The sequence below is a fragment of the Balaenoptera ricei genome, chromosome 8 (genome assembly GCF_028023285.1).
Source record: "Balaenoptera ricei isolate mBalRic1 chromosome 8, mBalRic1.hap2, whole genome shotgun sequence".
In the NCBI taxonomy this organism is placed as follows: Eukaryota; Metazoa; Chordata; class Mammalia; order Artiodactyla; family Balaenopteridae; genus Balaenoptera; species Balaenoptera ricei.
In genome coordinates this window covers 58,767,465-58,789,124 of record NC_082646.1, presented here as the reverse complement: position 1 = coordinate 58,789,124, position 21,660 = coordinate 58,767,465, and the positions used below count along the sequence as shown (strand labels likewise).

The 21,660-nt window shown below is 57.0% G+C and overlaps 1 protein-coding gene across 8 annotated transcripts; it reads right to left on the bottom strand.

Annotated features, from left to right (window-relative positions):
* Window positions 1-3,112: 3,112 nt before the first annotated feature.
* LRRC32 (leucine rich repeat containing 32) lies at window positions 3,113-16,334 on the bottom strand. Of its 8 annotated transcripts, none has more exons than XM_059930754.1 (4): window positions 16,198-16,334; window positions 12,461-12,501; window positions 11,506-11,596; window positions 3,113-7,196 (listed from the first exon to the last, which is right to left on the bottom strand). In XM_059930754.1, exons 3-4 carry the CDS (start codon window positions 11,590-11,592, stop codon window positions 5,292-5,294), a joined length of 1,992 nt encoding a protein of 663 aa, XP_059786737.1. In that variant the 5' UTR covers window positions 11,593-11,596; window positions 12,461-12,501; window positions 16,198-16,334; the 3' UTR covers window positions 3,113-5,291. The 8 variants fall into 8 exon arrangements, with proteins under 8 accessions (XP_059786737.1, XP_059786740.1, XP_059786736.1 ...); XM_059930757.1 differs by lacking the exon at window positions 16,198-16,334 and adding an exon at window positions 15,486-15,694; XM_059930753.1 differs by lacking the exon at window positions 12,461-12,501.
* Window positions 16,335-21,660: the final 5,326 nt, after the last annotated feature.

Sequence of the window (21,660 nt, the reverse complement as noted above, 5' to 3'; positions counted from 1 at the left end):
AGCACAGCCTAGACTCAGCCCTGCATTTCTGGTCCCAGAGGCAGGGCTCTTTCCAGGGCAGCTTGGTGGGAGGTGGGAGTAGGGTGGGGTGGGGTGGGAGCTGGGTCCTGAGAACCAGCAGGCCAGAGAAATTTGGAGTTCGAATGGCCAAGTTCAGGGAGAGCACAGCTGGGGAGGAGCCAAGGTATTTATTATGCTTGGTCTCCAGCTCCAAACAGAGCTGATGGATGGAGCTGCTCCAGTTCCTATAAACAGCTCGGGCCTCCCTCCCCTCCACCCCTCCATGTTCTCAGCACCACAGCTCCAGCTCATCCCAGTGAGAGGGGGGTGGGGGAGAGATGACCAAGGGAGGAGAAGGAGAAGAGAAGAGGGGTTGGGGGGAGAGAGGGGGATGAAGAAGAGAAGCCAGGGCCCTAGAGGCAAGAGGAACTGAGGGGAATGAGAGTGGTGAGAGAAGATTCCTGTTCCCCTGGGCAGCCCACACCCTGCGGTCCCTCTGTGTCCTCTACGTTCCTGGGGTCTGTCTGAGAAGTTTATCACCCATTCTTGGTCTGAGGGCTGATGTTAATCCCCACAAGTGTTTAGGTCCTGGAGGGCAGGGCCATCCATTCAGGAAACCTTTTCTGAACTTGCCTCTGTGTTGGCTCGGGCACAGGGGACACCGAAGGGACTCTGGGTAAGACCTCCTTCCAGGAGCTCCTGGTCTGGTGGTGGATCAGGCAGACATCCCGATGTTGTGAGCCCGGGCAGCCCAGGGCTGATGGCAGCTGGAGGAGGGAAATCAGGGAAGTCTCCCCAGAGGAGGTGATGCAGGTAAGCATTGAAAAAGGAGGAGTTTGGCAGGTGGGTCAGGGTAGGTGAGACATTTCAAGTAGAGGAGGTGGGAGAGAGCCGGAATTGGGAGGGTCAGGAAGCAGTGCTGCCTAATGGTTAAGATTGCTGGCTCCAGAGAGGAGTAGGGCAAACCTGGGTTCAAGTCTCAGCTCTGGCACTTGACAGCTGTGGGATCTTGAGTCTCAGTTTCTCTAAAGTGAGGATGATAATAATAGAAATCTCTTCAAAGAGTGTTAGAATTATATATGACCATGTACATCAAGTATTCAGCGCAGGGCCCACCTGGAAGTGCTCAATAGCTGTCAGCTCTGAATAGGAGGTGGGAGGTGGCCAGAGAGAGATGAGGATGGAGGGCCGCAGGGACCCGGACTTGCAGGGCCTGTGAGCTGCTAAACAACAGGGGCACAGAAAGCAGACTGTGGATCCTGGATCCTGGGGGATTGTGCCAGCACAGGGAACTGACAGGGTGAGGCAGCTGGTGGGCCAGGGATGCTGGCTTCCTCTCCTCCCACCTGGCCTGCGAGCCCGGCTCCTGCTGGGCCTGGTCCTCGTGGATTGAGTGAGCCAGGTGACCTGACACCGCAGTCTGTCTGTGACAGGGGCTGTGCAAGGGCATCCTCTCACCCTGGAACCTGCCGGATGCTCCGATGACCTAGTTGGCAGCTGTGTCCATGTTCGGCTGAAAACAGGAATTTCTGCCTTGCTGGGGGTCTTGGTCAGGTGAGCAAACTCCCCTGTTTGCCAGGAAAAGGGGTTAGGGGCCTGGTGGGCTCCCGGCTGAGTCAGAGGTTCCCAGAGTCCTGGGTTGAGCTCAGCCCGCGCTACTGCCCTCCTGCAGGCCTTCACGGAGCGCCTACTGTGTGCCAGGGCGTTGAGTCACATACCCTGTCACCCCCTAGCCCCATCCATGAACTAGGCATTTCAATTTTTCCTTTGGAGAGTAGGAGCTGGGAGCAGGAACTGGGAGGTGAGAGGTCACAGCCCAGGGAGGAAGCTGGGCTGGAGAAATCTCCAGGATGCTTGCGGATGGGGGAGGTGGAGCTGGAGCCTGTGGGAGAGGAGGTGGAGAAGAGAAGGTTGGCACCTGCAAAGGGGGTGATGTCTGGGTGTCAGGCAGCTGAGAATGGGAGGCGGGGCCACATGAAGACAAGCACAAGGGGCTGCAAAGTGGGAGAGCCAGGGGGACCACTCCCTGCCCTCTAGACTCTGCCTCAGCCCGTCGCCTGACTCCCACCCCCACCCCAGGTGAGGTGGCTCTTGTCCCCTCCCCCAGAGCCCACAGCCCACACCCTCACCCTCCAACCCCCTTCTAGGAACCACGAATGCTCTTCTTCTGGCCCCTCTTGGTTCTTCCAAGTTCAACCTTGAACTGCAGCCTGGCCGCTCACTCTCAGTCCTCCAGCCCCTGGGAGACCTTTAACTCTCTAGCTGGGGAGGCCTCTGGGTGTCAGGGTGTCGGGGCTGGACGCTCAGGAGGGGCTGGGGCTGGAGACAGAGATGTGGGCATTGTCAGAGCGATGGGGTGGCTAGTCAGTGAGGGTGATGACATTCCTGAGAGAAGAGTCCTGCTGAGCACCATTCTGATGGCTCGAGGAAGATGAGCGCGTAGCGGAGCCTGAAAAGGAGTGGCCTGAGAGGAAGGCACCTAGGGTCCTAGATGTCCGGAGAGTGTGCCGAGGGGAAGGTGTGGGTGATGGGGGGATAGAGGTGAGCGGCCCCGCAGCTGAAGGGTCAGAGGCGTGGTCTGAAAAGTACACGGCTGGAGGTGGCCTGGGATGGGTTAGGATGGAGGGGAGGGAGAGGAAGCTACTTTACCTAGAAGTTTACCCGTGAAGTAGGGAAAGGAAAGGGGAAAGTGGCTTAAGGGTCTCCTTACTGTTCGTAAGATGGGCAAGACTTGAGCACAGCTGAAGTCTGAGAGGAAGAAGCAAACAGAAAGGAAAGGCTGAAGGAGAGGAAAGAGAAAATGGAGCTGCAGAGGAGGGAAAGGCGCGCTCAGCGGCTCCTGCTGGAAGTCACTGTTTTCTCAGGGGTGGGTGGGGAGTGGGGTCTGCTGAGTGTGAGGGGACAGAGGTGTGGCAGGGACACGATGGGGGCTGAAGCACCCAGGTCCAGGATGGTGATGACCCAGAGCCTCAGTCTCCCACCCAGTGGTCCTCAGCCTGTCTCCCCAGGGGTTTGCCATGAGGCTTCAAAGGCTGGAAGGGAAGTAGAGGAGGGCAGGGTTCAAGTGGACGCAATGATTACCCGCAGCAAGGAGGAGGCCGGCAGGCTGCACTGTTTCTCCAAAATCATTTTTTAATACATTCACGTGGGTTACACAAAGAGCTGGCCCCGAGGCCTGGGTTGTAGCCTGGGTCCTGGGGGGTGAGAGCAGCATTGTGTAGTGTTCTCAAAGATCAGGCATGGAGGGGCCCACACCTTGCCCTCCAGGCCTGAGGAAGAGTGTTTGTGTGCAGTGAGCACCTGTGGTCATGATCCCAAACAGGACTGGACCCACCGGCTGCCCCACTCGCCACCAGGGCCCCGGGCTGGGGCCAAGCCACCAGGTTCTAGCCCCGGCTCTGCCGTTGACTCCCTGAGTCCTCGACCCGCTCTGGGCCTCAGTTTTCTCATCTGTAAAATGGGGTGGAGAGAGGGGCATTTTCATCATCTCACACTTTACCGAGCACCATCGTGAGCCTGAGTGCGGGCCAAGCACAGGTAAGAGGGTGAAGACAATGACACAGGGTCCCGGGCTGATCCCAGGGCTTCCTTTCTTCCCAGACAGCCCACGGTTTCATGGGTATGAGAAACAGGAGGTTATATCTGGATGGGATTTTTCTATCCATTTTTCTAGGGGAAAAAAAAAGTCCCTGCATGATGAGGACTAGTAAGAGAGTTTGGAGCCAGCATCATCTTGTGATGTCACAGCTGAGAGAGAAGGAAACCATTCAGGTCCAACCACCAAGCCCCCCCGCACACCCGCTCAATGAGGTCTGAATCCACCTTGTTTCACAGGCTCTGCCACTGACTTGTGCAGCGCTGAGCAAGTCCCATTCTCTTCCTCAGTCTTAGCCTCCCTATCTGTGCAACAGGGAGGTCGGACTCGATGGTTTCAAAGTCCAGGCTATGCTCAAAGGAGGGAGAGGGAAGGAGGGCACGCAAGAGCAAGAAGAGAACAAGGAGAGCCCGCCTAGTCTGCAAATGAGGGAATAAGGGAAAATGAGGCACAGGAGGAGGAGAGGGCCTGTGGCTGCGCATCTTCTCTCTGCCCGCCTGGGAGAGAGGAGGGAGAGGAGCGGGTGGGTGTGCACAGCACAGGATGCTCCCGGGCCTTGATCCGGCCACGTGGGGCCAGTTCCTGTCCACCTAACAGCCTGCAGCCCCTGCAGTGGCCAAGCTCAGGCTCTGGACTCAGGAGGATGTGAGTCTGGAGCTCAGTTCTGGCATTTCTTAGCTGGAGGTCCCTGGAGGGAGACTTTTGGAGACTCTTGTAAAATGGGATAAAATACCAACCTCAGAGGGTTGTCATAAAGAGGCAGATGCAGGCTTGGGTTTGTCACCACTGCCAAGTGTGGTGCAAAACAGAACCAGATACCTAAGGTTCTTACTCCTGGCTCACCAGGCAGGGTGGGACTGGGATGGAGCAGGGGGCCTGGGCAGGGAGTAGGGGGGCTAGGGCAGTATCTTGGCCGGTGTGTGCAACACGAGAGTGCCAGGTAGGGGAAAGAGCCTGCCCGGAGCAGGAAACGGAATGGTCCAGTGCTGGGCTGGAGCCCAGGGAGACCGCCTCTTAACCAGGCCCTGCTGGAGCTGCCGCAGCCCGCCTGATAGCACTGGATCCAAGCCTTACTCAAGTGCCTCCGGCTCTCTTCCGGTCACAAGCTTTTTATGTTCCAGAGAAGCTGAAAGTCACTATCAGAAGACGTGACAAAGAGTCTGCTTGGAAACATCTCAGACAAATCCTCTTGGTCTTACCCCTCTCCTACGCTGGCCCAGCAGGGGCAGGACGATCCACACTCAGCCAGCTGGGGCTGCAGGGCCCTGGCGTCCGCGCTCCGTGTGGTCACTGCATGTTCTGCAGCCACCTCCCCACCCAGCCTGGGCGATGCCGAGGGTAGGGATGTGTCTCATTCCCTGGTGTCCCCAGTGCCCAGGGCAGGGTGTGGCACAAAACAGATGCCTGGTGAAGATGTGTTGATCCGATGGGTCAACCTGACACTCTGTCACTCCTGCAACTGCCCATCTTCCAGCTTCCACAGCTGGACCACATGTGTGCCCTGTGAAGTGGGTCAACCTACTGATGCAGCAGGATACAGGGAAAGGAGCCCAGGGCTGGGACTGAGAGACCAGGGTTCTTGGGTCCTGGCTCACTGGGTAATCTTGGGTCAGTCCCCACCCTTCTTCGTGCCTCTGGCTCCCCCACTGACCTGGCAGGGTCCCCCGACAGAGGCGGTCTGTAGCCCCCAGCCTCTCTAGGCTTTGTACTGTTGGTTGAACTTCTGTCGGCGGACAAAGCAGCAGGTGGCCAGCGTGGTGAGAAGGACGGCACACACCAGTGCGAAGGTGAGGATGATGATGAGGTTGACGTTCTTGAGCCCCCCCTTCTCACAGTCCTCAGGACGCACGTGACTCAGGGACACCTCCTCCTGGGAGCCGAAGCGGCAGATCAGGTCCTGGGTGGCGTCCACGTCCACACGGCCCTGGTGCAGCTGGGCCGCCAGCCAGCCGTTGCCGCAGCAGCTGAGGGGGTTCCCCTGCAGGTAGAGGCGCCGCAGGCTGGTCTCCAGGCCGCCCATGGCACTGCCCGGCAGGAGGCTGAAGCTGTTGTTCCTTAGGTCCAGCACCTCCAAGGACACAGCCTGCGTCCAGGCAGGCAGGCGGCTCAGGCGGTTCTCTGCCAGATTGAGCCGCTTGAGGCAGCTGAAGCAGGGCAGGTCCACCTGCAGGATGGCCAGCCCGTTGCCCTGCAAGGCCAGGACCTCCAGGGAGCCCTCCAGGCCCGCCAAGGCCCCTGTGGCCACATCCAGCCCAGGGTTGGCAGAGAGGTCCAGCTCGGTCAGCGGAGTGTGGAGGAAGGCACCTGCCCGGAGCGTCTCCATCTCATTGTCCGCCAGGTTCAGGACGCGGAGGGAGGAGACGCCAGAGAAGGCCACACAGCCCGCGGGTCCAGGCTCACCTGGGCCCCCGCAGGGGCTGACCCGGTTCCCCTGCAGGTTGAGCCTCTGCAGGCTGGCCAGGCCGGCGAAGGTGTACGGGGGCAGGCCCCGCAGGGCGTTGTCCTGTAGGAGCAGCGTCTGCAGAGACCCCAGGGCCCTGGCACCCAGCTCCAGGGTCTCCAGAGCATTGTGGCTCATGTCCAGGAGTACGAGGCAAGGCAGGGAGCCCACACGCCGGGCCTCAAAGGCCCGCAAGCAGTTCCGGCTGAGGTTCAGGAAGCGCAGGGAAGTCAGGTGCTCAAGAAAGCCCTCCGGGACGAGCTCAATCTCATTGTAGCTCAAATCCAGATTCAAGAGCTGAGAGAGGGGCTGGGTGCTGGCGTTGCGGCCGGGGTTGGAGAAGGGCAAGGCGGACCAGCCCTCGGAAGGCGCGTGAAGGCCCTCGCCGCCCTGGGGCGGCCCCGCAGGGAGGCGGATGAGGTTGTTAGACACGTTCAGGTAAATGAGCCTCGGAAGTGCGGCCAGGTCGGGGAAGTGGAGCAGTTTGTTCTCCCGCAGGTCGAGCCAGGCGAGCTGATACTGGGCCCGGGGCTCCGGGGCCGTCTGAAAGGCCTCGATACTGTTGCAGCTCAGGTCTAGGACCCGCAGCTGCTGGAGGCTGAAGTCGGAGATGCAGGTGAGGGAGTTCCTGGAGAGGTTGAGGTGTGCCAGGTGGGGCAGGGCCTCGAAGGCTCCGTCCTCGATGTCCATCAGCACGTTGCTGTGAAGGTCCAGCCGCTCGAGCGCAGGCGTGCCCCAGAAGGTGTGGCGGCCCAGGCGCGTCAGGCTATTCTCCGCCAGCGAGAGGCTGCGCAGGGCGGGCGCCTCCGCCAGCAGCCGCTCCGCCAGGCCGCTGTACAGGCTGTTGCCAGACAGGTCCAGGGACGTCAGGTGTGGCAGGGGACCCAGACCCCCAGTGCTCAGCGCCGTGCCCACCGCCAGGCGGTTGTGGGCCAGGTTGAGGTGCTTCAGGTGGGGCAGGGCCTGGAAGACCCCTGGCTGGAGGAAGCTAATCTCGTTGGCGCTCAGGTCCAGGTGAAGAAGCGCTGTGTAGAAGCCCAGGGGTGAGGTCAGAATGCTCCGCAGCTGGTTCCCAGACAGGTCGAGGACCTCGATGTCCCGCGGGAGCACCGAGGGGACCTGGAGTAGGCCAAGGCCCCGGCACAAGACTTCCTTGTCCACCTGGGGAGGGGGAGGGCAGGGAGAGCAGCGGGCATTACTGGGTGCTGTAGGAGGGGGAACCAGACACGCGCCTCTAGGAAGTATGACTGGAGCCGCCACCAGGCTTGGCCAGGCCTCTGCTCTGTCCTCCCAGCGTGCTCGACGTCCTCCCCCCGAGCCTAATCACCCCACGTCTGCGTGACCCCTACTCTGCTCCCTGCCCCTGTCTCTGGTACCCAGTACGGCAGTGCTGGCATCAGGGAGGGACTCAAGGAAGCTTTGATTGGTAGACAGAGAGAGAGAGATGATAGACAGATAGAAGGACAAATGCACTAACAAAATACTCTATACTGACTATTATCCGATTTTAGAAGACACTAAGCCATGTATCACCTAGAGTGCCCCAGAGCCAGTGAGGAGCAGGGCCAACTGGGACCCAGGCCTCCTGGTTCCACATCCCAGTTTCCTTCCGTGGACCCAGAGAGTTAAACTTACCCAGCTGATGTTCTACAAAAAACTACTTCGGGAGAAACGTTTCCAAAAGGGGAAAATGCTATTTGCACTCCTGTCTTCGGTGTTAATTTTGGTCTCTCACCCTCAGATCTCATTCAAGCCCTCACTCCACGGGGCAGAGCTCGGGTCCCAGAGCCTGCCTTCCTTGCTGACACTCACCAGATGACCTCGTTCTGCTGCTGCCCCCACCCCCATCAGTGGCTTCACTTTGCATGGTCCAGTCCCAATGGGCCCCTGGAGATGGGGTAGGGGCAGGAAAAGATGACCAGAGTCTCAACCCACATTCTTTGATGACAAGACTGATGTTGCTGTGTCACATTACCACTCTGGTTTCTTATCCAGAATGTAACTCATCCTTCCCCAGCACCCATTCAGCATTTTATATCTTATTTAGCATTTTCAGACCCCTTGTCTCACTGGATCTTCACAATAGCCTGCCCATCAAATCTGATCACCCCTCTTTAAGAAACCCAAGCTTAGAGAGGGGAAGGGAGGCCCCAGAATCATCCAGCTGGTGAGGAACAGAGCTGGCTTTTGAACCCCAGTCTCTTAACAACCAAAGACCCCACTTTTGTCCCTCTATCACATGTGCCTTCAGGGGCCAGAATTCTTTCCATGGAAATGCAATCTCCCTCTGTCTTTTCCCACACACCAGGAACCCCAGCCTTTCCCAGCGAAGGCTCTGGCTTCCATAACCACCAAGCACAGGCCCACTCCACCCTGGCCTCTCTGTCTCCACTGACCCCTTTCCGCCAGCCAAATGCATGGCAACTGCTCAAAAACTCCACTCTGACCGTGCTGCCCTCGGCTTAAACCCCTTCTGGGCAAAGTGCAGCACCCTCAGCAGAGTTCAAGGCTGCCTGTGGCCCTGCTGACCTGTCCCCTTTCCTCCCAACCCACTCCAGCCCAGCCCGCACCTGACCACTGCCCACTGTGCCCTCCCACACCCACCTCTGGGCCTCCTCCTTGCTGTTCCCTGTGCTGGTTATGCTCTTCCCAACCAGATCAGCATGGTGAACTCTGTGTGCTGAGCTCCAAGGTCTCCTCCACCTGGAAGCCTTCCCTGACTGCCGGGCAGGTCGGGGCCTCCTCTGAGCTCTCACAGCCCCTATGCTTCCTCTCTCATAGCTTTGGCCCCCTGAATTGTGACTGTTTGTGTGCAGGCCTGCTAGACAGTAAGCTCAGGGCAAACAGGGTTTGATTGAGTGACTATTGTGGACCTGGGCCATAGAAAGTGCTCAGTACATTTTTCAGTGAATGAAAGAGTCACAGACATCATCAGCTTAGTAAAAGTCTGAGGGATTGACTGAATCACTTTTCTGAAAGGAAAAGAAAAGAGATGATGCATATATTCAGACTAGAGTCAAAGACCGTTAGAGCAAAAGGGGTCCAGCCCACCCACTTCCCAGATGGGGAGACTGAGCCTAAAGATGGCAGTGACCTGCACGAGGTCACCGCGAGTCAGTGGCTGAGCCGACAGGGCAGGAACACCAGTCTGGGTGTTCCCTGCCTGGCCCAGCTCTCAGCTTCCTCCCAAGAGCTTCAAGGTGAAGTGGGGGGAGGAACGGACTGCCCTCCATCAGGCAATGCGACTCTTCCAGCTCCATGAAGCTTCCAACTCCACAATACTGCCCTACTCAGAGGCCCGAGGCCACCCCTGCAGTTGGGCACCCATGCAAACTGGAATCCTACCCCGGCCACCTTGCCAGACCTGCTTGGCTCCTTGCCCCTTCCTCCCTCACAACAGTCTCTGCCAGCTGGGGCCACTGGGCACAGCCTCCCTATCCGTATCCTCAGCTCCCCAAACCATCCTGATTAAAGAAGAAACAGCAAAATGAACACGAACACAGCATGTGTTGGGGGATGGGGCTTATCCCACCTGCAAGCCCACACCCCGTTTCACCCCAGAGGCAATACTCAAAGGCTCCCTGGGGCACCAGCTCCTGAGAGTTGAGCCGGGACACAAAGCTGGCCAAGTCCAGCACCTAATCCTGCTTTCTGCCCAGTGCCTAGGACCCCTGTCACAGAGGCCCAGAGGGACTGTTACAAGGCAGGGCCTCCCAGCTCTCCAGTCCAGTCTAGGAAGGAGCTTAAAGGCGTGGGCAGCTCTCAGAACCCCATTTGTCGGGTACCCACCGCTCCCTGAGCTCCAAGCTGCGTGACTTATTTGGGGAGGGGTCTTGGGGGCATCAGCCTTTAATCAAGTTCAGAGCTTCCCCTCATGACCCCCTATCCACTCTCTGGTATGCCAGGACTCCACTGCCCAGCTTTTTTTTTTTTTTTTTAGAGGGAAGAGGGTGCCACTCATCACCATTTTACCACCTGCACATAGAAGGGAAGCAGGGTAGGGAGAGTTACCCGGCGGTGGACAGCATGAGTTCGGGAGAGATGGGTTCGAATCTTGGCTCTGTTACCTCCTATCAGTATGACCTTGTGGGTCACATCTCTTCTCTCAGCCTTGGTTTCCTCAGCTGAAAAGAAGAGTTTTCTCTCATTAAATGAGAGAAAGCCCTTAGCGTGGAGCAGGCCCCTTGTTAGCCCTCGGCATGTGGCAATTTGTTTTTACTACTTTGAAAAGCATCATAACCGCTTTCATGGGAGTTCAGAAATTGCTTTCCTGCCTGTTACCTCATTTGCCCCAAATCCAAAGCCCACCCAGTTCCCCTCTGCCTGTTGGGTGGCCCAGACCCTTTATCTCTCTGAGTCTATTGCCCCAGGTAGATGTGGGGCTGCATTTGGTGACATCTGAGGCCTTCTCTGCCTGTTATTCTGGGTTCTGGGAATCCCAGAAGGGCTCCAAGGAGTAAGAAGTGAGGTGGCAACAGCAGGACACTGCAAACCCCGGGGAAGGGTTGCCGGGCCCTGGCTGCCAGCTCATCCAGCCTCCAAAAGCAGCTGCCCATCTTGTGTCATGAGCTTCCCGTCCCAGGTCCAGGTGGGGCTACTGGAGGGCCTGTCCCTTCCCCAGCCCAAGCTCTGGTCTTGACTTCAGTGATTGCCCAGCCTTACGAGTGGACCTAGAGGGTTCCTTTTCTCTGTACCCCACAGGGTCACAGTAACCTCAGGGCTAGTCTCCCTGACTCCTGGCAGAAAAATGGAACAAAGTGAATCAAACCTGGTCACTGCCCTTGAGAAGCTCTTGGTCTGGTAGCTGAGACAGGTATGGACCATTCACCAACTACCCCATGTACTCAATATTGAGATGGAAGGAAGCTTAGGGCTGTGGGAGCCCCAGAAGGGATCAAACAAAACCAGGTCGGCCTGGAAGGGGTCAGGGGAAGCTTCCTGGAGAAGGCAGCATTTGACCCCGGCACTAATAAGTGACAGGCATCACAGCAGAGATGTGGCAGATGGGCTCGAGTTAAGGAGCCCAGTTAGGAAAGGGGATTTGTCCCCCGAAGGGGCCTAGTACAGAAGAGCCTTTCCCAGATGCCCACTCCAAATTCCCCACACACATATACATATTCCTCATCAGCCAGCTAGACCCACTGCCCTTTGGGGGCAGCTGGAAGGGATAGAGTCCAATATTGGCCCTAGTTGAATGACCTTGGACAAGTTACCTACCTTCTCCAAGCCTCAGTTTCCAACTCTATAAAATTGGAATTATGGTACTTACCCAGCAGGATTAACAGTAAACAAGGCATTTAAACATTCTAGTAGGTGCTCATTAAATGCAAGGTTTAAAGGCATTAAATGCATTCTCCTTCCTTTTCTGACCCCTCTAGCCTCTGGCTTCTGGGGCTGGGGCAGTAGGACACCCCCGGGCAGGGGGTAGGGGGAGACAGAGAGTTCTCCCTGCCTAGGCAGAGCTTCTCACCTTCTTACAGGGCACCTTGTCTCGGTGTTGGGAGGTAGCCAGGCCCAGGGTCAGCACGGCCAGAAGCAGCAGGATCCGGTGGCTCATGGCTCTGCATAGGGCAGGAGGAAAGGGGAAGGCTGTAAGACCACAGGCTCCTTCCCACCGCCAGCCCCCACCGCTCCTTCCTGTCTGCACCTGCCCTCAGGGAACCCCAGACCGCAGCTGTAGCTGGACCAAAGGTGCTGTGAATGGGGCACCTTGTGAAGGGGATGGGAAAAAGGGCTGCAGCCCATCACAAAGGGCCTTCAGTGCCGGGCCAAGGAGCTAGGCCATTACCCTGGACAAGAGTTTTTAAGCAGTGGGTGACATGGTCAGATTTGGGTTTCAAAAGACCCTACCTGGAAGACAGCCTGGAGGAGGTGAGCAGGAGGTAGAGGAGCCCTAAGGGCTGCCCTGGCCAAGCTCAGGGCTGGGGTGGGGTGAGGTGGGGAGCTGGGGCTCTGACTCCAGTTCCACCCAGGCCACAAGCAGGTCCCCCCATCCTAGCTCTTCAAGCCCCAAACGGAATTCCTCAATCCCCCAACCCGCAGACCTTTATTTTGCCCTTTCTCTTTTGATTTTCTGGTTCTCGAGTCCCTGCCATTGTTTGAAGGCTGGGCCTGGAGCCTTGACAGGAAGCCCCGCCAGGAGGCCTGCCCTGCCCCCAGCACTGCGGGCCGTGGACTTCCCCAGGAACAGGCTGCCAGGCCCTTAACTTTCACTGAAGCCACCGCCCACGCAGCGGGACACCCAGGCATGCTGGGCCAGCCCTTCTGGCTATGAGCAGCGGGGCTGAGGTTGAGGGGGACCACAAAGCCCTCAGGCGTGTCACATCCCAGTGCTGCTAGGGGCTCATTCACTGAGAACCTGGGCCAAGTGCTAGGAATACACAGCTCAATCCATCAATTTCATTCATTCATTCATTCACTCACACCTTTACTGAATGCCTCCTCTTGTCTGGCTCTGTCCTGGGAACTGGGGACACAAATAAAGGCACAGAAGAGACCATAATACATACAAAACATTAACAAGGAGAGACACATAATGCCCTCCAAGAGCACTGGACCCAGTCACCCACACCAGACTCCTCCCTCTGTCTCCTCCGCTTACCTGCTGTGTGACTTTGTACAAGTCACTTCACCTCTCTGAGCCTCAGTTTCCTCTTCTGAGGCTAATGCCAACCTCAAAGTTTTGTTAAAGATCAAATGAGACATATTCTATGAAAGTGCCACTTACAGAGCCCTCATTATGCACCAGGCACTCTTCTTGACACTTTACATGTATGAACTCATTTAATCCTTCCAATAATTCAACGACTTGGTTCCATGATCACCATTACCACTGTGCATACAGGAAAACTGAGGGTCAGAGAAATTAAGCAACATGCCCAAGGTCACACAGCTAACAAGTGGCAGGCAGGAAGTCGGGCTCCTGGGTCTGTGCCCTTAACCTCTACACTATAAGGTCTCCTGCAGGTGCTCAATAAATAAGTGCTGAATTGTGACTCTGAGGGATGTTTTGGAAGAGGCATTTATAGAAACTTTATGGCTGAGTCTTGACTATTAGAACCCATAAGCATCCTTGCTATGAATTTTAAATGAAGGTGGGTGCTCTGAGGTCCTTTCTTGTTCAAACATGCAAAGGCCCAAGCCGTGTCTTCTAAGCCCTGTTCCCTGGGTTCCCCCGGGGCCATGGACCCCCTGCCCCGCAGATGTCCTCCTCTCACCTGCATTACAGGTTGGGTTTTCACAGGAAATTTTGTTCTGTTGTTTAAAAAGCAGAACATCACCACCCTTTTGAATGCTAGTGTACTCAGAACTGAGTGGAAACCCCTCAGAGGGGCCTTCGAGGCCCTTGGGGAGTGCGCCCTGCCCAGCCAGCTCTTTTCTCCAGCTTCATTTCTCATTGTCCCTTCTCCCACTCTGTGTTCTGGAAGCCTCGTATTTCCTTCAGTTCTCTGAGCATCTTTTCACTGCCCCAAACCTTCACTTCCTCCCCTCTCTTGTGCTGAATACCTCCTCATCCTTTGGGTCTCAGCCTAGATGTCACCTCCTCCAAGAAGCCTTCTCTGGTTCCCCAAGTCTGGGCTATATATTGGCACCGAGCACTTCATCACTCCGTGGTTCCCTCCCCTTTACCCACCAACCCCCACCACCACCATGGGAAGTGCCCCCAGGGCAGAGGGGCCTCACTCTCCTCTGGGAACCATCTTACACTGTGCAGGCTGGGGAAGGCGCTGAGAATTGACATGAGGCGCCTCGGTGACATGGTGACGCTGGTGAGAGCAGTTTTTCTCCTGGACTCTCCCTTCACCTCCCCGCCACACTCCTTCCCCCCATCAGCGGGTCCTGTCTACTTTCCCTAAAACACAGACTCTGGATCTGCCTACCTCCATCACTGCCACAGACTGAGGCACCACCACGACCCTGGGCCTCGACCCCAGCAACACCCTGACCTCTTTTAGTCCGTCCTAAGCGTGGCAGCATGAGTGATGTCTTTAAATCATGTATCAGATCATGAATCTCACTGCTTGAAAACCTCCCATAAAATCCAAGCTTATACAATCTCCTCTCTGACTCCATCTACCATGTGCTCTTCCCTCACCAAATTCTAGCTTTCTCACCATCCCTCAAACACAGCAAGTGCATTCTTGCCTCAGGGCCTTTGCCCTTGCTGCTCCCTCCACCTGGAATGCTCTTGCCCAGATCTGCACGTATTTTATTGTTTTCCTCTCATTGATCATTTCCCGATCGTTTATTTCTTATTCTATGAGAACAGGGGTCTATTAAGCGGTGCTCACTAAAAGTCTACTGAACAAACAGCAAAGTGAGGGGTAGCAGTCCACGGCAAAGGGCTGAGCGGTGAGTGTGAGGTGAGGATAAGGAAGGACCTGGATTAGTTCTGAACCTGAGAGCACTGCTGCCCAAAGGGGCACTCGTTTCCCCCTCCCCTGCCTGCCAAATTCCACTCTATCCCTGAGGTGAGCATCTGAGCCTCCAGGAGGGGCCCTCCCTGCAGCACGTGGAACTCCACCCTGCCTCCACCGTGTGGAGGATTTGAGGGTTACTCAAGGGAGGGAGACCCAGGCTCCCAACCAGCCTCTACTGCTCACCAGCCCTGCTCCCTGGGGCAAGTCCCTTAAGCTTTCAGGGTCTCAGTGTCCCATCTGTAGGGCAAGCAGCCTGCTTCCTGTTTTGCCACTGTTTGACCCCAACGGTTGTGATGACCAAGCTGAGAATGGCTGTGAAGGCACCCTAGACACATATTGTCTTTCCCAGCTGGGACAAACCCACAGGGCTGAGCAGCCCAGGCGAGGTGAGGAGTGCTGAAGAGGGAGGCCCCAGGCCAGCAGACAAGTGGCCTAGGCAAGAGGAGGCAGGAGGCATCTTAGGACACTGACTGGAGGGAGAAGTGCCAAAGAATATCTGTGTGTGTGCGTGTGTGCGTGCACACAATGCAGGGAGAGAGAGAGAGAGAGAAATGGGGTGGAGGGCAACACCTACTACCATAATAAGCCCATCCCTAGTGTTTAAGGATGTTAGATACTCTTCTAAGCACTTGACCTATATCATTTCATTTAATTCTCACAACAAGCCAGTGAAGCAGTTACTATAATTTCCATTGTACAGATGAGAACACTGAGGCTCAGAAAGGTGAAGTGACTTACCCCATAGTTACCCAGCTCATAAGTGTTTTGGGATTTAGCCCCAGGTCTGTATGACCCAAATGCTGTGTTTTCTCCAGCAGGTGCTGAGCTGCCTGCCCCCTGTAGAGTTTGCCCATGAGGGAAACGAGGCTCAGAGAGGTGACTTACTCAAAGTCACACAGGCAGTAAATGGCAGAATCAGGATCAGAATCCAGCCTGTCTGCCTCCAAAGCAAATGTTTCCACAACACCAGGCCAAGATCTCCCTCTCTAACCCCCTCCAACCAACCCCCAACCCCAGCAGACAGGCTCACAGTGCTGGGCTCTAGGGTGCTCCTCTCCCTCCTCTCAGCCTGGATCACTGGCAGAGTGGGGTCCTGGGAGAGCTGCTGTGGACGTTCCCAGCGAGCAGTGAATCACTAAGGGCAAGCCCCATTCTGGAGACATGTGCATCCCACGGGGGAATTAGACCTTAACCCAAAGGAATGTGGCTGTGATGGCGGAATTTCAGGCAGCTGAGGGTGGGGGTGGGGGTCCCTCACGTCTTACCACCCATGAAGAAGCCTGGCTGCGGAGCTCCTTGGAGGGAGGTGGGTGCCACCACCACCCCCCATCCCCGCCCCTAGAGATGGGTAGGCTATCTGGTGCGGTGGGATGGGAAGACTCACGCCCAGCCAGGGTCAGAGGGCAGTAGCAGACCAGATTCAAATCTCGAACTGCCCTTGACTAGCTGTGTGTTCCCTGCTCAAGTGCTGGCCTTTTTGCGGTTGTTTTCCCATCTGTCAAATGGGAACGCCGGCCTCGCCCTTCGCGGGAAAGATCCGCTGAGCTAGGAGCCTTGGAGACTTCTGGAGTCAACCCTGGCTCCACGCGCAAAGCAGGGGGCGGTGGCGGGTGGGGACTGTTGAAGATCCGCGTCTCGATGGACTAGTCCCAGCCCAGCTCCGCGCCGGGTGCCCGAGAGGGGCGCGGGACCGCCGGTTCCCCGAGGGGGCCGGCCAGCCTCGCCCGCTGGGCGGCTCCTACCTGGCTCAGCGCGGCCGCCGCTCCTCTCCCGGGCAGCCCCGGCACATTTTGCGCAAACCTGCCTTTCCCGTCCCACCCCGCGCCAGACCCCGGGGTCACGGCCCGAGGAGGCGCACGGCCGCTCCACAGCCCCACGGGAGCCAGACCCGCGAGAGGGCGGCTCGGGCTCCAATTTAAATACCTCTCCCGCCGACCCGCCCCACCACGCCCACCCCCTAGGCCCAGCCGCGGGGTCCTAGCGCCGGGCCGGCACGCCCCCGTGTGACTCGGTTTATCCGGAACCCGCGAGGGGGTGAAGCTTTTTCTTGACACTGAAACCCGGACTGGGAAGGGGCGGGTCGAAGAGGGCGGGGATGGAGAGGGGTCGCTAAGGAAGCGCTGTGCCAGCCAGGCCGCCCCGGGCCGCCGCACGTGCAGTTCGTGGCCCCGCGGGGTCCAGGGGGGCGGGTGGCTGTAGCAGCCGCGGGTCCGCAGAGGAAATCCGGCCTGGCCCCGATTTCCCCCGCTGTCGGCGCCGCCGCAATTAGCCGGGGAAACAGGAGAGGTGACGGCGGGGCTGAACGCGGAAGGAAATGACCCTTTGCTGGCCCTGGGGTGGCCACAGAGGGGGTTCCCCACACCGCAGCCATCCCATCTGGTAAGTCCAGGCAGGTCACTTCTCCTCTCTGGATTGTGGTCTAGTGTCCAGACTCTTCCTCCTTCATCATCTCCTGGACCCTTAAGCAGCCCTGTGAAAAGGTCCCATCAAAGCCCCCAGAATTCAGGTGGAGAAACAAGCTATGGATGGGGTCATCGAGTATAGATAAAAATCACTCGTCTGGGACTAGTAAGGTCTCCATTTATATTTAGGGAAACCGAGTCTCAGAGAGGTTAAATAGCATATCCAAAGTCACACAGAATATAAGAGACAGGGATTTCCCCCCAGTCTGTCCACAAAGCTAAGCCCTGCCCAAACTGGGTACACTTTTCCAGCACTATGTTAGTCAGGTTGTCTTTGAGTGCTGTGCAAAAAGTAGCACGGTGCTATTATTGTCTTTTATGTGGGAGGTTGAGGCGCATCTTCCCAAAACCACCTCCTCTTCTAGATGCCTTGGCCCTACCAGATCACAGCTGCCCCGCCCTGCCCTGCTGGGTGTGGACCTGAGGAAGGGGAGCCTAGGAGAGGAGGGTCACAGCTGTCCTTCAGGCCCTGGTTCCAAGGGTAGAAGAGAATTCCTCCTCCAAAATTTTTCTCTTCTGTGATGGTCACCAGCCCTGAGAGTAGTACAGCGTGTCCCATTTTATCGGTGGGAAAGTGACCACCCAAAGCTTTGTGGTAAATCAGGGTGAAGCTAGACTTAGAAGCTGGGTTCCCTGAATTCTATATAGATGGCAGCTGCATTTCCTTCCTCCCATCTGGCTTACTGTGGGGACAGGCCTGGGGAGATGGGGACAGCTCAGAGAAGACAGTCTGTGATAGCTAGGAGGGCAGGGTGGGGGTGGGGCAGGGCCTAACCTAAACTCAGAGGAGGAGATCTGGGAAAGCTTTCCTAAGGAGGGACCTGAGCTGCTATGAGGGCATAGGTAGGAAAGGTCACAGGACCTGGGAAGGGTGTCCACACCTTCCTCTCCCTCCCAGCCACTGGGAACCTCAGATCTATGCTGAGGGAGGGCCCAGCTGGTCAACCCCCTCTCCCCGCCTCGCCGGCTTTAGTCCTCATCTGGTCAAATGGAACCTCAGTTTCCCCATCTGTAAAATGGGAAAGATAGTAGCTTCTTCTCGGGTTGGTGCCAAAACAAAGAATAACGGACTTAGCCTGGGGCCTGCACCCAGTGGGTGTTAGGCAACTTCTGGCTGTCTTTCTTGTGGCAATTAATGATGCCTCTGCCACACCCTGTGGGCTTCCTTTTCCAGATCCTTGTCCAAGGGGCCAAATGTCCAGGAAGTGCTTCGCAGCAGCCCTGCAGCATGGGCAGAACATGGCTGAGTTGGACTCAGACAATTCCTGGGCTCTCCCACCTGACCTGCTCCCCCCACATCCAGTGCCACCTCACCCTTCTCTGAGCTGCTGCCAGCAGAAACCGCTGGGCTGGCGCAGAGCTTTGGCTGGGGCTGGGGTAGGGTGGGGCTGGGGCTATGGCGGGCTCGGGGGAGAGCGACCTGCCTCCCACACACCCCCAAACGCTGCGGTTGTGGTTAGTCAGTTCACAGGGGTCCACTTCACTCAGTGCCTGGATGGGGCTCCCCAAGAGTTGGAGACAGATGAGCAACCAAGCGTGCCTACCCGCTGCAGATGCCTCTTGGGACTAGGGGCTGAAATCGGGAACCCCACGTGCTCAACGCCCCTTCCTTCACCTTTTCACTTCTTCAGCATTCATGTTGCTGTGGGACTTTTGGCAGTTTGCTTGATCTTTCTGACCTCAGTTTGCTGATCTGCAAAGTGAGACTAATAATAACACCTGATGTTCTGGCTTGTTGTGAAGCCCAAATTGCAGCAACGTGTGTAAATACCTGGTCGGGGGCCTGGCCTGTGGTCTTTGCCCAGGAAACATGACCTCCCTTCCCTGGCCGGTCCCGGAATCAAAACATACAGGACCTACCCTTGTGGAGCTCCCAGACCAGATGGGAGGCAGATGAGAACATAGGATGATGGAGTCCAGAAAACTCAAAGGCCAAGTCCGGGAGTCAGAGCTGGATCTGAAGCGGGAGGAGAAGTGGGAACTGAGCAGGGTTGGATTTGCCTGGCAGCCATGTGGAGGGTGGCTTTCTTTTAAAGGCCACCAAGGCCAACTTTCCACCCAATGTTGCTTAGCGCCTGCTCGCACCCCTCCAGCAATGGGGCGTTCTTCTGGACAGCTCAGCAATGGGAAGCTCATCTTCACTGTGTTGGTGTCTTTGCGGAAACGCTTCTATACACTCATGCATCTGTCAGTGAAGCTAGGAGACACATCTTTTCCTGTGTCTTCAAGACTACCGTTCCGAGATGAGAAAACCCTCCCAGGCACGAAGACAGGCTCAAGGCTCCCTGGGGGGGTTTCTTAGGCCTGGCTGATAACCAAAGGTCACAAGTAGGAGTGAGTGCCCAGGAAAGCAATGATGTGCACATCCCATCTGACCTCAGAGAAGTCGCTAAACCTCTCTGAGCCTTGCTGGCCTCATCTAACTGTAGAAATGGGGTGGGAAGGACCATGGCACCCTGGACCCCTAACTTAGTTTCTGCTGCTCTTTTTACTGAACGCCCACTGTGGGCCAATCCTTTATCTCATGTGGCAAATCAGAATAAAGATAGCCACAGACAGCCTCAGGTGTCTTTAGTCTCAATTACTGACTAGGAAACTGAGGCTCAGCGAGGTTAAGTAACTGGCCCAAGTCACACAGCTTGGGAGTCAGGAATTGAACCTGGGTCTCCAGACTCGCAGACTCCCAGACCAGATCGCAGTGCAAGGATGTGGCTCTCCTCACTCCCTGCCCCTGCCCAGCACCTCTGTGGGCCCCCAGGGAGTCAGGGAGTTTCCTCATCAGCCCCTTTTGGGGCCCTGCCTTCTGTGGCAAAACCCTGGGTTCCCCAGTTCTTCTCCTGCCCACCCTCCCATGCTCCCTAGGGCAGCTAGGTTTAGACCATACCAGCTATGGGCCACCTCCCATGAGGGACAGTAGGATAGGAGAGAAAATCCTTGGTGTCAGCTGTAGGGAGTTTGTGAGCCAAAAACCAACCTAGGGTGCTTGGGAAACAAACGCTGATAAAGAGACAGGTGGTGTTTCCTTTCTTCTGAGGACTAGCTTACGTGTTTAATGGGTATAATGAGGGCTGCAGGACCGGGCATGGTGCCAGGTACTTTACTTGCACTGTCTTCTCCTCACAGCCACCCGGCAATAGGAGGCTATTGTCCCCCCCCTTTTACAGAAGAGGGACCGAGGCTCAGGGGTCCTGTGACTTGCCCACAGTCACACAGCTGATAGGGCGGGGCACGGCAGCCCTTCCCATCGAGTCCTCAGACTCCAAGGCCCTCATGCATGTGGCCAGCGACTGGCTTGGCTGGTTTTCTGCTCTCAGTGGGGACACGAGACACCCCCTCCCTGGGCGCTCGAAGCCATCAATGCGGGGGAAGCGGGTGCTGTGTACCCCTTGGCCGCCACACGGGAGGCTCTTGGCTCTGAGTCTGGTTAGTGAGACCTGGGGCTGAGGAGTCTGGAGGCTCCCGGAGGCCCCAAGGGAGGGGGGGGGGATGTTAGGTGAGAAACTTCGAGACTGGGTGAAGAAGGCAGGGCAGGATCAGAAGCGTCTCCGCAGCTTGACTGTGCTGCTCCGTGGACCGTGAAACCACAGCTCTCTGCAGGCCTCAGGCTGCTGGGAACCTGAGGGTTTGTCCCTTTGAGCCACACAACTTTTTCATCTGTTTTAACCATTTGAAGCTTAAACCCCATGAATCCTTTTCTTGATGATCCAGGGTTATCAGGATGGGGCTTGGTTAGGGTCTGTGATGTCATAAATGTCACGTCCAAATGAACACATGAGCAACAGAACCGAGCCCGGGGTGAGATAGCTGCACACACACGAGTGCCCCCGAAGGCAGCGTTAATTAGAGGCGAGGCTGCTGTGGGGCGGCTTCCCCCCAACGGGGAGCTGGGCGCCCTTGGGCAAGTCATTCTTCCTTGGCGGCCTTGATTTCTCATCTGTTAAATGGGGACAGTCATTCTGCCGACTTCAAGGGGGTGTTGAGAGGATGACATTGTAGAAAGCTGAATGGAATGGGGACTGGGTCAAAATGACTGACGTGGCCTTCCTCACCTGAAAGCCTGTGACTCGGCGGTAGACTGAAGGGACCTGTGGGCAGAGGGAGCACCCAGTGATGGGAGACAGTGACCGGGAGGGGCTGAGTCGGAGGGACCATGGCGCTGTGGGCTCAGGACCCAGGGCAGAGGTGGGTCCCAGGCCCTTCGGGGGAAGGGCTGTGACCCAGATAGGACAACCCATGGTGGGGTGCCCCTGCCTCTAGGTGTCCCCTGGAGGTCCCTTCCCACATTCCCAACCCTTCCAGACTTTGGGATCCCCACTGTGCTGAGCCCCCGCAGGCTATCGGCTCCTGTCTCCCTCCAGGTGGTCAAAGCCCCAAGGCCTGGCAGAACTTCCAGAAACCGGCTCGCCTGTACCCAGACGGTTCCCACAGATAACGGTCACCTGCTGAAGTTTCAGAGGCTCCTTCTTGCCTCCTCTACTTCCACTCCCGGAAGGACAGCAGATTCTAGGCCCAGAGAGCATGAGGTCACATGTGGTTGATTCCCCCTGCCCCGCCCCCGCCACCCTACTTTCCTTCACTTGCCTCACGTGCGGGACTCCCGGTTCACAGAGCAATCTTTTCGGAGGCTTCACCCAGTTCCTCTCAAACTTGAGAGAGTATCAGAATCCCTGAGGGCTTGTGAAGGCATATTGCCGGGCCCTACCCCCGAGAGTCTGGTTCAGTAGGTCTGAGGCGAGGCCCGGG